The sequence below is a fragment of the Xyrauchen texanus genome, chromosome 22 (genome assembly GCF_025860055.1).
Source record: "Xyrauchen texanus isolate HMW12.3.18 chromosome 22, RBS_HiC_50CHRs, whole genome shotgun sequence".
NCBI lineage: Eukaryota > Metazoa > Chordata > Actinopteri > Cypriniformes > Catostomidae > Xyrauchen > Xyrauchen texanus.
In genome coordinates this window covers 42,187,984-42,206,839 of record NC_068297.1, presented here as the reverse complement: position 1 = coordinate 42,206,839, position 18,856 = coordinate 42,187,984, and the positions used below count along the sequence as shown (strand labels likewise).

The 18,856-nt window shown below is 39.1% G+C and overlaps 1 protein-coding gene across 3 annotated transcripts in view; it reads right to left on the bottom strand.

Moving 5' to 3' along the window:
• Window positions 1-2,507: 2,507 nt before the first annotated feature.
• LOC127662127 (homeobox protein Meis2-like) overlaps window positions 2,508-18,856 on the bottom strand; it is a 71,640-nt gene continuing 55,291 nt past the window's right edge. For 2 of the 3 annotated variants that reach the window (XM_052153157.1, XM_052153158.1), the window contains exons 10-13: window positions 9,259-9,317; window positions 8,353-8,463; window positions 7,847-7,932; window positions 2,508-5,086 (exon numbers count right to left, since the gene is read on the bottom strand). In XM_052153157.1, coding sequence (XP_052009117.1) covers window positions 7,874-7,932; window positions 8,353-8,463; window positions 9,259-9,317 — 229 coding nt within the window. In that variant the 3' untranslated portion in view covers window positions 2,508-5,086; window positions 7,847-7,873. The remainder of the gene's footprint in view (window positions 5,087-7,846; window positions 7,933-8,352; window positions 8,464-9,258; window positions 9,318-18,856) is intronic. The other variant, XM_052153159.1, reaches the window with a different exon arrangement.

The following is an 18,856-nucleotide window of genomic DNA, read 5'->3' as shown; positions in this document are numbered from 1 at the left end:
GTCTGTCTATCTGTCTGTCTGTATTTCTATCTATCTATCTATCTATCTATCTATCTATCTATCTGTCTGTCTGTCTGTCTGTCTATCTATCTGTCTGTCTGTATTTCTATCTATCTATCTATCTATCTATCTGTATGTCTGTCTGTCTGTCTGTCTGTCTGTCTGTCTATCTATCTATCTATCTATCTATCTATCTGTCTGTATTTCTATCTATCTATCTGTCTGTATTTCTATCTATCTATCTATCTATCTATCTATCTATCTATCTATCTATCTATCTATCTATCTATCTATCTATCTATCTATCTATCTATCTATCTATCCAGTATTTGTGTGTTGTCGTCATTGAAAAACATTTTAATATTTAAGAATCATATTTCGGGCGGTTCATTTTGAAATACTAATGAGTTTGTGTTCATGTGAACTGAATCTCCTGACAGTGACTGAGCTGTTCGTTCTTTTTGCTTTTTCATCATGAGAAAATGTGTGAAAGAAACAAACAGAGTGAAAGAGGGAAAGAAGTGCTGCTGCTAATAAAAGCATTATTTCCCCGCATGCGCTTTATTGATCAGTGACTGTGAGCTAATGTCATTATCCTCATCAATAGAGAATCATTCTGATGCTGACAGTGATTAATGATCAGGGGCCGCTGCGCGTGACCCCCGGGGCACACACACACACACACACACACACACACACACTCTCTCTCTCTCTCTCTCTCTCTCTCTCACACACACACACACTCACACATAGAAACACACAGTCACACACACACACTGTCACATAGATACACACACACACTCACTCTCACATAGAAACACAGTCACACACACACACTGTCACATAGATACACACACTCACTCACTCTCACATAGATACACACAGTCACACACACACACACACACACACACTATACACACACACACACACACACACACACACAGAGACTCACTCTCACATTGATACACACACACACACACACACTCACATAGATATACACACACACACACACACACACTCTCACATAGATATACACACACTCTCACATAGATATACACACACACACACACACACACACACACTCTCTCACATAGATATACACACACACACATACTCTCACATAGATACACACACACACACACGCACATAAATTACACACACACACACTCACTCTCACATAGAAACACACAGTCACACACATACACACACACACACACTCACAAACAAACACACTCACTGTCACATAGATACACACACTCACTCACTCTCACATAGATACACACAGTCACACACACACACACACACACACAGACTCACTCTCACATTGATATACACACACACACACACACACACTCACATAGATACACACACACACACACACACTCTCTCTCACATAGATATAAACACACACACACACACTCTCACATAGATATATACACACACACATACTCTCACATAGATACACACACACACACACACACTCTCACATAGATATACACACACACACACACACACTCACATAGATACACACACACACACACACACACACACTCTCACATAGATATACACACACACACACTCTCACATAGATATACACACACACACACATACTCTCACATAGATACACACACACACACACACACTCACGTAGATATACACACACACATACTCTCACATAGATACACACACACACACACACACACACACACACACACACACACACACAGCAGGAGCTTCGAATACTAAATTCAATCTTGTAGAAAATAAGTGTTGACAATAAGAAAGATATTTCACAAATGCATCATTTCATATTAAATACATTCGAATCAAATAAACAAACGTGTGTGTAAATGTGTTCTCACGAACATCTCGCGGGTTTATTTGTGAGTTTTCTCGTGTTTATTCTGAACATGTCATCTGCTTTTGTGTGTTTATTTCAGAGATGATGATGAAGGCTGGTCATCCATCATTCTGTCACACTCAATTCAATCCACCTTCTGTCCTCTATTAATATTCAAATCACGCCGTCCATTCTGTCTTTCTTTCTTTCAGCTCAGATTTTCGAATAATAAAAAAAACTTCTACACGTCACTTTTATGAGTGGATTAATTCATGTGGTCCTTATGCTTCTTTCTGAACAAATAGACGAGCTCTAAACGTGTAACATACGTTATTTATTTATCTTTTATTAAATGTATTGTATTAAACGCAAAATGATAAAAAATAAAATATATTTTTCAAATAAAAAGTATATTTCTCTACATGTTGATAATTTGACATTTTCTTATCGAAGCTTTTCACTATAAAATTAAACGTGTTTAATACAACAATTATTCCTGATATCAAACAACTGCAAGTGATCAATTTGAAATTCTACATATAGACACATTTTTCGTTATATTATTTTTTAAACAAATTGTTACATTTAGTTTTGTTTTATTTCGAATTTTGTTGTAATTCGATTTACGTACAAACAGTAGATAGAAAACATCCAGTTTGGGGGAAATTTGAGGCAGTTTTTACATCGAACATGTTAAAAAAAGATATTTAGATATTTAGTTCCTGCACTTGAAGAAATGAAACATTCAATAATAAAATGAATGAAAGGATAAGAAAAACACAATGTTTCACTTTTCTTTAATGTATTTTTCGCGCATTCGTGACTGTTCATTATGCACGTGAGCAGAATCATCATTGTGTTCATCATTTTTAAAATGTTTATTAAATGATATATCAGAATGAAGAAGGTTTTTGAGATACAAACGCTATTGTGCAGCAGGTTTGAATGTGTGTGTTTGCGTGTGTGTATGTGAGTGAGTGTGTGAGTTTGAGTGTGTGTGAGTGAGTGAGTGAGTGAGTGTGTGTGAGTGAGTGTGTGAGTGAGTGTGTGTGTGAGTGTGTGAGTGAGTGTGTGTGTGTTTGAGAGTGAGTGTGTGTGAGTGTTTGAGTGTGTGTGTGTATGTGTGTGTGTGTGTGTGCGTGTTTTTGTGATTTACGAGGACAATTTTGTAAGTTACAAACTAGTAATTACAAGGTTATTATGCTATAAATGTGATTTATGAGGACATTTCTAGTGTCCCCATAATTCAAATAGCTTAAAAATCATACTAAACAATGTTTTATTGAAAATGTAAAAATGCAGAAAGTTTTCTGTGATGATTAGGTTTAGGGGTTGTGTTAGGGTTAGGGGATAGAATCTATAGTTTATACAGTATAAAAGTCATTATGTCTATGGAAAGTCCTCATAATGATAGGTAGACCAATATGTGTGTGTGTGTGTGTGTGTGTGTGTGTGTGTGTGTGTGTGTGTGTGTGTGTGTGTGTGTGTGTGTGTGTGACCGGCAGGGGGCGCCGCAGAGTGACTCAAATCTCCTTTAGTGCAGCTGATCAACTAACTGCCCCACTGTAAGTCCACATTACACCAGCTGTCTCTGATCTCATCTGAAACACTTACACATGTTTTACATCAAAACTAAAGTGGAGGATCTTAAAGCAACATTTACACACCATGAGCACTTGCACAACAATACTCTGATCCATAATAATGTCAACTATGTTCTATCCAATAATATTATATACAGTAAGAGCAACATTTTCGGTTCATATAAATAGTTGTATGAATGTGCAACACACTGTACAGCACACAAGAATCTATCAAAATCAAAAATGAAATATTTATTACAGCATTTGTGACTGAACACTTTTGAAACATTACGCCACAGTCCTCATACAAGTATTGAATGTATTTTTGACAAAGCTTAAGGAGACAGTATTTCATCTTCTAGTGAGGAACACGTGCTGAGAAAGGAAGGGAGTTCATGGACATACAATATCAATGCCACAGCAGATCTGAAACTAGCAAACATTCGTCTTCAATTGAGGTAAACACAGAATATCTAACATGAAACAATTAATAGACTGAACTCTGTACGAAGTTTCTTACAATATTCTCTCAGCTTCCAGCTTTGAGTTCATAATTTAAGTTCTTTTTTTCATCCTTTTAGAGTTTTTCGGCACACTATGTGTCGTAGAATTCACAACAATCCACGTATCGGTATCGTCCGTGTGGCAGGTATATTTGCTCCTCGGGCGTGAATCTACCGCGGGATGTTGCGTTTTCTCGAGGATACACGTCCTTCATAAGGCTCTTTCTCTGAGAGTCCAACATACAAAATATTATAATAATAATTATAATAAAATAAAAATGTATAAAAGAAACACAATCCAGTGCTTGGGCAATTCAAAAGAAGAACTTCACCTACAGGGAAACATTCATTCATTCATGGACCAAAAAGGGTGAACGCATGGAAAATAAAAGAGAGCGGCTTCAATCGGCAGAAACTCTGGAGGAATAATTCAGAATTGTGGTCCGTGACGGGGCAGATTCGCCCGTGTAGTGCTAGTGTCTGGGCCGAGATGTGTTTCGCTAGTTATTGTTTCGATCGGAGCGTCTCTGTTTCAAGGAACCACGCACATAATGTAACAAACAAAGTTTTACTCTAGGACTAGCAGAAAACATAAAGTGAGTGATAAAAATGTACAAGTTTTAATTTAGTTTCTATGCTTTTATACTACAGTAGTTTCAACTCTTGGAGTCTCTTTTGTGTGTGTGTGTTTCTTTTTTTTTCATAATGTGTGTGTGTGTGTGTGTGTGTGTGTGTGTGTTTAATAAGTGGAAACATCTTCTGGTGATTTGAAGAAAAACCCAAGACTTTACAAACTGTTCTCCTCAGCTCTTGGTGCTCCAGTAACGAAAGTAACAAAATTCACAAGATTACAAATTATCACAGCTCGTCTGGAATTCCATATGAAGCGTCTGATTCAGCTGTCGGATGCTGCACCGGTTTTCTTTTTAAAAAAAATCTGTCTTGGGCTTATTGTCGATGTCATCTTTGATGCTATTGGTCGGTTCCCTTGCGTCATTGGGGTGTCCGTGCATTAGCATGGCCGCATGGGTTGGAGTGTGCTGTTGAGGTCTGGGTGAGAGATGTGAGAGACAAGGGGCCGCTGGTGGAGGGGTGGTGATGCCATGCCGATGTTCACAGGACCACACTGATGTACAAACTCCCAGGCACGCCTCGCACACCTGAGATACAGAGAAACACACAGTCAGCACAGTGAGACAGCCACAAACTCAGCACCTTCATCTACATTCAGGCCGCATGTCTGCAGCTAAAGGTGTTTTGGGATTTTTGGATCGGTAAAATCAAACATACACATATTCTCGAGTCGCATATAAGGAGCTGAATGAGACACGTAAATTCACATCATATGAAGATTCATTTCAGTCTGTCAGTTAAATGTCCTGCTGTGCGACAAATGAATTCTTAAAACAGTGCAAATATTCCATGTAGTTGCTCAATTAACATGAGCCCATAAAAGCTGCATTCACAGTAATTATAGAAGAATTAGTCAAATGCAGTTTAAAACTGTTTTAGATATAGCATATCACACTGCAAGACAGGACAACTTTCACATACATTTCACTTGAATGCATCTGCCAGACACTCCAGCTATACATTATATGCATAATGTATAGCTAAACAATCCTTGAGCGATCAGAACTGTGAGATCCCAGATGAAATTAGTGACAGAAAACGAGCTGTGCTGCTGTGAACTGATTTGATTTCAATTCCTTTAAGAACTAAATTATTTAGAGCTGCTTAACACCTCGCACCGTAGTCAGAAAAGAGCGCACTATCTGTATTTGTGATACAAGGAAAGAATGCAGTCTAATTTTAAAACAGATATATGCACAGATTGTGTAAAAATAGATTGTGTTTAGCAATGCTGTGTCCAGTTCAGTTGTGTTCAACTGTGTTTAGTTGAGCTGTGCTGTTTTGTCATGTTACATTGAATTGTGTAATAAACACACAAGGACATCCCTATTGAATTGTGTGCAGTTGTGTTGAAATGTGCTGAGTTTCATTGTGTTAAGCTGAATTAGCTTAAATGAAGGTGTGTTGAGTTGAGTTTTGCTCTGTTGAATTGAGTAGAATTGAGTTGTGTTGAAGAGTTGGGGTTGAGTTCTGCTTCATTAAGCTGTGTTGAGTTGTGTTGAGCTGAATTGAGGTGTGTTGAGTTGTTGCGCTTTACTCTATTGAGCTGTGTTGAGCTGTGCTGTGTTGTGTAGAGTTGTATTGTTGAGGGTTTTGCAGGTAGCAGTGCATGAAAACATGGCGGCACAAAGGCAGGACAGCAGTGTTTTATAATGTGACCCCAGGGGCATTAACAACACACATTTAAAGGAGGGGGGTGGGGTCGCCACTAGGTCATCAGGCACTCACTCCACATTCCTCTACTGCGGTACATCGCAATGAACAAATAACACAGAAAGTTTCGAGCATTTGATATTTGAGAGACTAGCACACAATTAGATTAACGTCTGAAAACCGAGTCATTTGCTGAAGCGCAGATTCCACATACACTCATTTGAAATGCATGTGTATATGTGTATAACCTGCAGCTCTTCCTGTTCAAATCACAGCAGATGCATTTGATGCTGCAAGCTGATTGTTCAGTGGATCTGCGGCCTTTTATTAACGTGAGTGTTAACTGCACCTCTGTGAGCGCGCTCCATTGCTGATCGTAATTAAACAGCAAATACAGCATATTGTGTGCGTGTATAATCAAATCACAGCGATGGCTAATATTCCTCTGTATTAAGCTATTAATCTAATTGCTCATGAAGCATAAAATATGTTACATAATTAAATAGTCTCAAAATTATCCGGCTGCGTATTAAAAATTACCCAAGCTGAGCAAATGTTGTCTCTACGGCTGTTTTAGGGAACACACTAGCTCCGTTTCTGACACTATTAGCGAATGGGGGGGATGCTCAGTCGTAGCATCACTATGGTGACCTAAAGGAAACTGCCATCTATTTACATATAAAGAGTTCTTTTAATCAAGCAAAGTGTTATTATATTGAGCCTCATTGAGCAGGAAGTCGAGGTTAAATAAAATCTCTACTGCTTCGCACCTATGGGACGCCATAAGTCTTGATTTCTCAAATGTCAGTCGGGCGGCATAATGGGCGTCTTAATCAGCCGGCAAACACGTATACACTCAGTCATTCTTTAACGCTGTGCTCCTGTAGCTCACGCTCTCCAGTCTGCACATGTTCCGATTCAATCCCGCTTCATTCCCAGTAAAAAAAAACTCCAGATGTGCGACTTCCCCAGTGAAGGATGGCTGGTGTCACCCGGCGCGTCTATATCTCGCTCGGGAAGCGTAATGTACTGCACTGCACCCGTCTTTGCATATAAGATAATTTGGGCATCAATCGTTCCCGTGACGGATTTATGTCACTCCGAGGACAGTTTCACATCTCCTTTTTTATCACTTCACGGGAACCCGTTTAATTCCAGCCTGTCATCTTCTACCCCAGGAGACGTTTCTTTCCCCCAAATGTCCAACACTTGCATTGGCCACGAGAGAGAGAGAGAGAGCCGGCGCTGACGTGATAAATAAATTCCACTTTACGGCTGTTCTGCCGTGTGTTTTTCCAACAGTCCAGGAAACCATACAAGACCTGTAAAAAGACCAGCATCAATTTCCAGACTGGTTGTACTGGTTTGAACCAGTGTAGCCATGCTGTTCACTAGCACAAACGGTGGTCAATCAGCGTGGTCTTTCTGGTTAAACTAGTTAAGACGCGAGGTGTGGTGTGGAGCATTTGAAACACAACACATGCTGGTGGGCAGCACCGTTGGTTCGTGATGTCAGGATGGCTGTTTTGCAGAATGACTGTGGAGTTATTCTGGGCTTTCAGGGGAATTCTGGAAGGAAAAGGCCACAGGAAACACTCCTGAAATAAAGGCGGAGGAAGAGAACGTGTACTTACTTCCCCCCTTTCTTTACAGTAGAGCCGTTACATGTAGTGCCACTGGCCGTCCATGCCCATATTCATGCCCATACCGCTCATGGGACCTGCAGGCACAAACACCAGACACAGTTAGAGTCCAGCTGAAGACCAGACCACAGACAGACAACATGACATATCAGTCACTCAATGATATTCCAGTGAGGCATCTCAGATGTTTCTCAGTAAGAATACAAATAGACACAAATGAGACTACCGAGTGCTTTATCATCATGACAAAAACATTTTGTATTGCCAAAGCAATTGCATGAAAAGAATTGAACAAGGACTACAACATGAAAACAGTAATAGCTATCAGGAAATAAATACGAGAAACATCTGAGTTGCAGCAGACTTCTGCAAGATCTCCATTTGCTTTCCATTGTCTCCTTGCTGTATAGGAGAAACAGATCTCATGCGTGAGGTGTATGTTGTATGGGCAGACAGACAGCAGGTGTGATGGCAGGTAAACAGCCGTCTCGTCTCACCTGCCGGTCGAATTCCCATGTGTTGCTGTCCATCCAGGACGAAGCTGCCCATTGGCTGTCCCTCTGGACTGTACGCCGCTCCCTGACTCACTGAAGGATCAAGAAGAAAACCTGAGTGAAGTCATGCGTGGACACCAGAGAGAGAAGAAGAGAAGATACCAGACCATCAGTGATCTTTTCACTGTAGCAGCAGTTATTGTTGTGCTGAACTAAAATCACCGACAGGTCTGATCTGAGGTCAGGAGCTAACAATGGAAGTCAATGGGGTTTAATCTGTAAACATTCAAATACTCACTGTTTCAGAAGTGTAGACACAAGACATAAACAATATGTGTGTTAACATGATTTTACTGTCATTAAATCACTTAATAACCACATCTGTGTTAGGATATAGACAATTTTACTACTTTGTTGCCATGACGATGTAATGTCGGTGAAAAACAACTAGAAGTTCATCTGCTTAGACAAATTTACAGCTCACATAATCCATGAGTTTTATCAGAAGAATGAACGTAAATGTTTTTATAAAATGATAAGCTTTACATTTCTGCACTTAAAAATTGTATTTAAAAATGGACCCCATTGACTTCCATTGTAAGTGTCTCACTGGAACACAGATTTATTTTTTAGGTAATAAATATTATTCTACAGATGCTGTCGATTGAGCTGAACTTTTATCGAACCCGAATATTCCTTTCATTCATGACTAATAATCTGTAAAGCACTTTAACTCTCCCGTGGCCCATTACCATTCTGATGCGCTAATGTTGCTCTATAAAAAACATCCAATCAGATGTGCTGAACGTCTCACACCACAGACACAGAAGAGCGTGATACAACACTCATCCGCTCAAACATCTGGCGAGAACTGTCTGGAGAACATCAGAGATACATCGAGATGTTTACCTGCTCGGTTTGACTGGTCAATCATGGGCTGGACTATTCTTCTTCTCGCATTAATGAACCTGAAAACATAAAAAGAAAAACAAGAAGAGTTTAAATCAGATGCCGTTACACAAGACCTGCTCTTCCAACTGTAATGAAAAACAAATCATGTCACAATCGTAGCGAAATCAGACTTAAAATGTCTGTGATCGAGATTTGTAACCTGATTCTAGAGCTGTCATAAATAAAGCTTTTGATTTGTTTGAACAACCATCGGAAGAGAAGAAACACAAATGAGTTATTTTTAATATCTCGATGTCTCAAACCGTGCTCAGATTCACAGAGATATCAAAGATAAACTCAAACATTTCTCCTCAAATTCTCCAAACAACAAATGGTCTGAGCTCTTCGTCCACACAGCTCTCTACTCTTACTTTATGTCATCAGTTGATTTCTATAAGGAACTTTAAGAGGAACCTCAGTTCTGAGTGATAACATGTTCCTCTAGTAGACTGCAGCGTGCTCCTGTAGATGAACTGAAGCAACTACACATGAAACCAACATCTCCCTCTCATGCACAAACATTTTTGTTCAAGCGCTCTCCAGAATGTTTTGAGGGCCGACACAAGCGTTCCTTTGAGATGATGTTTGTGCCTGCCCCCCAGTTAGGTCTCGCTCTCTTCTCCAGCTGTCTGTAAATGAACGAGCTGCAGGCTTTTAGAAACTATTGTGATGTCAGCGAGACCATCAATTAGACCGTCTGAAGTTTTATCACCAGCGAACCCTCCCTTTCCCAATCACCCTCCCTCTTCAGCCTCTCTCCCGCGGCTTCAGACTGTGCAGCAGCGTGGGTCACGTTGAGGTTAGTGCCAACCGAGGGAACCTTTTAATCCCGAACGGGTCACAGAGGGCCGTGTCAAAGGAGAGTACAGAGACTTCTTACTCAAACGGCACAGAGGAGCGAGAGTTAACGGTACCCATATGTGTTTGATATTAGGTCGTGGCGGGCGATCCCGCATGAAAGCTGGAGGAAAAGAAGCGGCCGTGCGTGCAGAGGGCGACTCAATGGGACCGGTCATTAGATCCACGCACAACTGGAATCAATTTGAGCTGTAATCCCTCCTGAAGCCGTCATACATGCCCTTACCTTCCATTAACTTTTAACGCCCGTAATCTGCACTTTCAAGTGACAAGCTCAGATTTAACAAACGTACAGCTGGGAAAGAGACATCAAGAGAGCACCGAAATATTTTTAGCTTTCTTTGTCTGAAAGAGGGAAACACTTGGATGAATGATGGACAAAAGCTGATCAACATGTCACACAAAAAAAGAAAAAAAGAGAATCCTGCATCACATACTCAAATGCTAAAATCATCAAAGTGTGTGTGTGTGTGAGTGTGTGTGTGTGTATGAGTGTGTATGTGTGTGTGTGAGAGAGAGAGTTTGTGTGTGTGTGACTGTGTGTGAGAGTGTGTGTGTGTGTGTGTTTTTCTCACAGGCGAGATGAACACATGAACACACACCTCTACACTTTCTCACATGCATTATTATGATTATTATTGTTGTTATTTTTATATAAGTGGTGGTAGTTTATTATTGCATGGCTCTCTGGAATACTTGGTTGTGATTGGTCAGTCATGGCATTCTGCAGTCAATAGAGCTCAACAGCCTCCGGAAGTAAAAATCCTATTTCTTTTCTCCCTAGGTGAATTGATTATTAGCCAATAACTGATAAATCTTTAAAGGCAGACCAACCGTGAGCTCTGAGGTTGTTAATCGATAGTACATGTTTCTGTTGAAGCATCAGTCTGCGTTATTTCAACTTTATTGTTTAATAAATTATGTTTAATAGCAGAATTCCTGAAGAACTACACTACCCATGATTCTACAGTGATATCCACCAATCAGAGAAGAGCTCTGCAGCTCCGCCCACTCCCATGATGCACTGTGAATGATGCAATCAAGTCGCTCTCCCTCAATCATTCATGATGCACGACTCATTAATGAAGGAGATTATAAAATCTCTATAGAAAAAAGTGAATTTGAAAATTCTTCTGGAACCAACATGGCTGAACAAGTGTGCATGCATAAGTGGACTAATCTACATTCAGCTGGTTATTATTGCAAAATAAACCCCGTTTGGGTCACTTGATTCAATTATATTATTTTATTATTAAAAAACTACATAAAGCCTCATTAAAAGTGTGAAAAACACAGTGCAGCTCACAGCACAAGAGGGATTTATGAATTTCTTTGGGAGAGGACTGACCCCATCATAACACACACACACACACACACACACACACACACACGGGCAGTTTAACACAGAGTCTCGTGTTGTTTCTTCCACCGTTAGACTCTTTATTGAAGCTGCGGAAGAAACGAAAGAGACACACACTCACACCCCCACCGCTGCACTCTGCATGGAAACCCCACGCTGTCTTCAAACAAATAATTAAAGGCAAGGTGAAAGGTCACGGCAGGGCCATTTCTCTGGATGTGTCTTCACCGCCGCCAACAACAAACCCTCACAACACAGAGAATCTGTAATGCTGCATGTGCACGAGAAAAACACATTAAAGCAAGACGTTAAGTTGCTGTTTAGAGTGAAAACGATCAGATATGTTTGACAAACGAATATTATGAGAGAGCATAAGAAGTCGCTAGTTTTAAACCAATCCTCAAGCTCAACCATGAGACCAAAGTTACTGTGAGGAAACTGTTCAGAAATATGGGAAATATTTTGTTTAATACAGTAATACAGGTTCAAATCAATAAAAATGTAAAATACCAACTACATCAGTCCCTACTGAGCAATTCTGAAACCTGATCACCCGTTCTCATTTTATTCATATACTTAATTAATTATTTAATTGAACTCATTTTTATGTTTATTTAATGTTACTAGAAAATATTGAAATCACTGGAATCAGGGCCTTAAAATGTAATGTAACTGAAGTAACAGGGCTGTAGAAATTGCAACGCTCATATAAAACAGGTAAGGTGTGCGATAAACGATTTGAGCGATTCAGCACCAGACGAGAAGTGTTTAAATCGTTTAACACACACCTCACCGTGACTTATCCCGATTATACCGAGGTCCCTGGCCAGCATTATAAAGTTAAAGCTGTCACTGATTATTGCTGCACAAAAATACAAAAACTCAATTAAAAATAACGGTTATCTTTACTGTTGTTCATTATTTATCTACAGGTGGGTGTACAATCACAAAGCGTTTCAAACAAACGACACATTCATTCAGAACAGTGATTAAAACTGACCAAATGGTTTTAATGCACAGAACCGAGTTTTAGATAAAAATAGAAAATAAATGTCATTTTCTGAAGGTTAAGCTCCTCTTTCACGAACAGAGTTTCAAGCTGTATTCTGTACCCCATCCATGCAAGAGGCAGATATTCCCTCTGAAACACACAGAACAGTGAGTGCCGGTGGACGCTTGTCTTCACTGTGGAGCTCCAGAAACATCCAGAAGTCTCACTTCATACACGAGACGATGTCCCGTCACCACGCCTGCTAACATCCTCAACATCCCTGCCCTGAAAACTACAATCTGCCCTCATCTGGTACATGTGGAACAAAAATGTCCTTTAAATGTATTCAATATTTCATCAAGTGTAAACATTTGAGTCGATTTACTCTATTTATTAAAATGGCATTTATATTTAGTCAAAAACAAACAAACACATATTTTAGTTAGTAATAATGAGTAAAATGACAAACATGTATCAAACTGTTACAGAGCAAACTATAACGAAATATTCCAGTATTTCGACAGAAACTGCGCACAATTCTTTAAACATGTATCACACATAATAAAGATGAATACATTTAAAAAGGCTGATCTCCTGAAATAAAGGTGTATAATGAATCTTCTGAAGTATTCAATACTTTTAAAATGACTCTGTTGTGAATTCCTCACGTTTAGACGGTTTAGGATATTGTGTTACGTGTGCATCTGTTCATTGTCTTTATTGTCAGTGCAGATGTAAGTTGTATTATGAGGTTTATGTTGTAGATATATTGATTAATGTCTCATATATGGGATGTGTTTGAGTGAGGTAATGAACCCGTTAGTAAAGTTCACTGAACAGCTGTTCAGCAGGAATATTTTCATATACAGTTTTCATTTAATCATCTTGATCGAAATGTAAAAAAAAATCGTCAGCTAACATCTTCGTCAGTAATTGTTTTAACGAGATTAACGTTGGTGTAACAATCTGATCACTGTTTGTAAATCAAAGTTCCATCAGATCCAATAAACTTTCATGACCTCCACATGCTTCAGTTTCAAGAACAACACAATCAACCCACCAAAACTAATGCCGTTACGCTCTAATGAGACTTCAAAACAAATAAATGGACAATTAAATAAACACAAATACAGAGAGAGCTTGAGGGAGGAAACACACGTCAACTTTGTCCCAGGAAGTGTGCGCAGATTATGAGGGCGCAGCTGGAACAGGGTCAGACCAGCGACAGCACAGGCCAAACACAAACAAGAGCTGTCTGTCTGCTCCTCACACACATCTGACAGACAGACAGAGATCTGTCTCGCCTGCTTCTTTAAGTTAAAATGGGAGTGCTGAGATGAGCGAGACCTCACAATTTTCCTGACACAATTTAATGAGTTGCTAAATAAAACAAATCAATAATACTGCAGCATTCGCACATTCTCTCGTGTCATCGCATTCAGCAATTCATGCTTCTTAAAGTGATATTCTGACTTCAGTAAAAGTTTAGTTCAATCAGCTGCATTTGTGTCATAATGTTGATTACCATAAAAACATTATTTCAACTCATTCCTCCTATTCTTTAAAAAAGCACAAATGTGTGTTCCAGTGAGACACTTACAATGGAAGTCAATGGGGGACATTTTTGGAGGGATTAAATGCAGAAATGTGAAGATTATAATGTTGTAAATGCATTTTCATTAGTTATTTGTTAAAACTCAAGTATTATTTGAACTGTAAAGTCATTTTAGGGTTTATGGTGTTATGTTGTCATCACAATGAAGTTGTATAATTGTCTGTATCTTTCCACAGATGTGGTTATTAAGTGATTTAATCACAGTAAAATCATGTTAACACACATATTGTTTATACTTCTGAACAGTGAGTATTTGAAGGTTTACAGATTAAACCCCATTGACTTCCATTGGAAGTGACTTCACATTTTAGAAAAGGAGAAACGAGTCGAAATACATTTGTGTGGTAATCAACATTATGCCACAAATGCTGTTGATTGAGATTAACTGAACCCAGAATATTCCTTTAAGGCAAATGTTATTTTCTGATATTGATGATGCGTGACATTATGAATGCCGCTCGGTGTGTAGTGTGGTTTCTCCACCCGCAATGAAATCTCATTGGTCCAAAATCCCGCTCCACATAACAGTACATTATTCATCAATGTGTTCTGATTGGCTGTGATTGTGTGCATTTTCACGAGGACGGATGAATTGCTAGTTCAAACATGGTGACAGAAGGTACAGACAGTGTTGGGAGCGAGCGAGGAGAGTCAAAGGCCGGGCAGAGGGTCCGAGTCCACTCCACCTGTCTGCTGCCCGTCAAACACCTCACGCAGCGTCCGCAGGAAGAGCTGTTGATGCGTCTTTGATCCTGCAAGCGGCAGCAGCTGGTTTGTTCAGTGAGACTTTGTTCTTCCAGTTCTGCTCTTTCTCTGACCTGCGGCACAAAACCACCAAACAACCCCTCTCTGCACTTGCACTGGCCATTCAACATGCTCTGACAACTGCAGCGGTTCGTCTCGCAGGCATCTGATGCTGCGTCCTGCCTCTCTTCAACACCGAGCGCAAATCATAGCCAGCGCCGCCGCGGGCGTCAACACACCTGAGTGAAGAACTACACCAGCAGCTCTTTAATCCCTGTCTCTCCCTCTCTCTCCTCTCATAGGCACCTCTGCTCAGGAATGTTTTGTGTTGTTTTTGATTGTCACAGGGATCAGACACTCGACCACATTTTCAGCTCTCTCAGAAAAAGCCCTGAACACTCTCTCTCTGTTACCACAGCTGTTTAAACACCTCAACTGTGCGACAGTCCTAACTTTTGAAAAATGTATAAAGTCATATACATGCAATTAATATTGAAATAGTTTGTTTATTTTAGTCTTTGTTTAGATGATCATAGTTTTAAACATGTGATCATTTATACTTTTTCTCCACTTTTCTAAACTGCTTGGATCCTGATAATTGCTGATATAATTATAATGTATTTTCATATAGTTAAATATTGAAAGTCTGGGTCTGGAACAAGCCATCCATCCATCATCCATCTATCTGTCTCATGAGATTTCACAATTCTCCAAATTAGCAGAGCATATCAATGAAATCAAAGACTGGATGGCCAGAAATGTCCTTCTACTCAATTCCGATAAAACAACTGTGACTGTGATGCACCTCACTGATCTCTGCCTGCATCACCTCTAATGATGGAATCCTCAGACTATCAATTAATTGCCACAAAAGCTTTCATCAGCCAGTTAACAAATGACAATACATCTATATGAACTTCTGCAGTTAATTCAGGATGAACTTCAAAGACATTAGTCATTAATCTGACAGTTCAAACACAATCTATGTTTAAACACTGACCCTTAACACTTACTTAGTTTAATCATTTAAATCATAACTTGCACTATACATGAGTAATATTTACATTATATTCATGATGTTAGCCAGAGGGGAACTGGCCCCCACAGTGAGTCTGGTTTCTCCCAAGGTTATTTTCCTCCTTTAATCCACATCTTATGGAGTTTTGTGTTCCTTGCCACAGTCGCCATCAGCTGCTCACTGGGGTTATAATACAATTATTATTTAATTACTTATTTTTAGAAACCATTTACAATCTTATTTAATCAAACTACACAATGATGACTCATAGACATTATAGATATTTCAGTTTCATTTTCTGTTAAAGCTGCTTTGAAATGATCTGTGTTGTGAAAAGTGCTATACTAATAAAAATGACTTGACTCTCGGAGAACATGATGGCTGTGTTTTGCAATGTGGACTCTTCAGACCAAAACACACAGTTCCACTGTTCTACTTTCCATCTAAGATGAGAGCGAGTCCAGAGAAGTTGGCAACACTTCTGGACAGTGATGATGTACGGCTTCTCCTTTACATAGTAAAGTCTTAACTTGCATCTGTGGATGCAGCGGCGAGTGCTGTTGACTAACACAGGTTTACTAAAGTAATCCCAAGCCCATGTTCATGATATCATCACAGATGAATTATGTTTTTTTAAGACAGTGACGTCTGAGGGATCAGAGATCACACACATTCAGTGGTTTTCGTCTGGCCCTTTACACACCGAGATTTGACCAGATTCCGGGAATCTTTTAATATTGAGCACTGTAGAGGGTGAAATGCCCAAAATCCTTCCAATTTGTCTTTGGGGAACATTGTTCTCAAAGTGCAGGATTATTTGCTGAAGCATTTGTTGGCAAATTGATCTTGAAGGACTAGGCTGTTTTTGAAGGCTCCTTATACACTAAGACACGATTGCCTGTTTAACATCTCCTTATTTCAACGCATCAAATTGTTATTAGTCTTTGATTACCCCTGTCTCAAGTTTTTGCAAGCCTGTTGCAATCATCTGATTTAAAATTACTGTACATTTTTTTTAAAAGATGTAGTGTTTTCAATATAGCAACGGGTGAATATCTCTCCTTTTTGTTTTTATTTTGCATTTATTATACTGTCCCAACTTTTTTGGAACTGGGGTTGTCTATATATCATGACATATCTCTGCTAAATTCAAAATGTTTTGGGATTGAAGATCAGTGAAAAAATGCCTAACATTGGCTTTATCTCGCAAATATCATTGCATCAAACCACATTATTTACAGTCAGTATTCTTGAGCTTTGTGCCATGTACTTCTCTTCAAAAAAAAAGAGTGCCATGATATTTCCCCACAACAAGTTGAACTATTGAGTGTGTCAGGGCCAATATCAGTGTAAAGGATGAAATACTGACAAAGACCGTACATATTTTTTGTTTTGTTTTTTGAGGGGGTCATGTAATCATTAAATATAATAATACCACAGCATTACAGTGCTGAAGAGTAATGGAATTTTCTCTAAACTACTAAACAATCCTCTCTGGAACTACACTAGCATGATATTGAGTAATAACATATTTTAATTCCAATAAAGCAAGATTTTGGTAGAATTAGATTTTTTAATTCTATATAAGCCATTAACATGTAATAGTGAGTTCTTCAATGGTAGTTTGGAGACAAACCTCTCAGTTCAGCGTCTTTCCTTTACTGCAGTCTGTGAGGCGGCGAACGCAAGTTTTGTCATCTGCGGACTTACACTGCTGCGGTTTAATAGCCTCTTCGGGGTGCTTCGATTTTTAAATGGTTCAAATAAAATGGCATTGAACATCTAATTATTGTACATAAATATGCACACCAGAGGAAAAGGGAAAAAACGTCTTTTTATCATAAAACACAACCTGGAATGATCTTTAATGGTGTAACAGTCACATGAAGTCCTCTTTGCAACCTGAACTTCTTCAGAACGCAGCACGACAAATGAAAAACAATGCAGGTGTTTGATATGCATTTATAAAATTGTACGTTCTTCATAACATTACTTACTTGCTGTCTAAATTTGCTGCGATTCTGCACAAGATGCTATAAAACTAAATTCAGAGCTTCAGCGGTCAAAGTCAAAGACGTCCGTCCAGCACAAGTTAATAGTAGAAAACAGCACTGTCACACACAAAAGCATGCTTGAACAGACCCTGACTCGCCCGATAATTGAAAAACTGACCCAAAGCCGGCCGGAAAGCCAGTTTGTGTCAGCTTCAACACTTCTATTGCACGTGATTTTAACTACCCATGCAAAAATCATTTCTTAATTAGTATTTTTATCTTGTTTTCCAGTAAAAATATCTCAACTTTCTGAAAACAGGAAAAATGTCTTGACATGAAAAACTGCATGAGATATTTTCTCTTGTTTCTAGTGAAATCTAAGAAACTTTTTTTTTGTCAGATTTCTCTGAAAACAAAACTTAGAATATTACCAATGCCATTTCACTTGTCAAATAATATCATGTTTTAAGAATATTTAGATATTTTTATCTGGAAAGCAAGACAAAAATACTATTTAATAAATGTTTTTTTTGCAGGGTATTGTGGACAGCATGTTCAATCAGTTTCGCTCAATGCGCTGCAGGACTATATGAACCTGTACTGTGAATTTACACAGTTAAACTAATTCGGTAACAAGGATGCAAAATTACGAACGACATAAAATAAATGTAAAAAGAAACAGCTCAGAAAGTGTTTTGTTTAACCATCAGAGATGGACGAGTTATGAATGTCCTTTCACAGACACTTTGTCGTAAAAGTCCTGTACATAATTTTTCAAGAGTCTCGAGCCCTATTTTATACCTGATTCTGCTGCTGTCAGAACCCCGTGAACTCTCTCAAACTGAAAACTCGTTCTTTTAAATGCTGATTGTCAGCCTCTTTTGTCTAGGGCCTCCTCCCTCCCTCTCACTTTCTCTCTCTCTCTCTTTTCCTCGTCTTCCTTCCAGCTCACACTATGTTCATTTGCAGTGTCAGC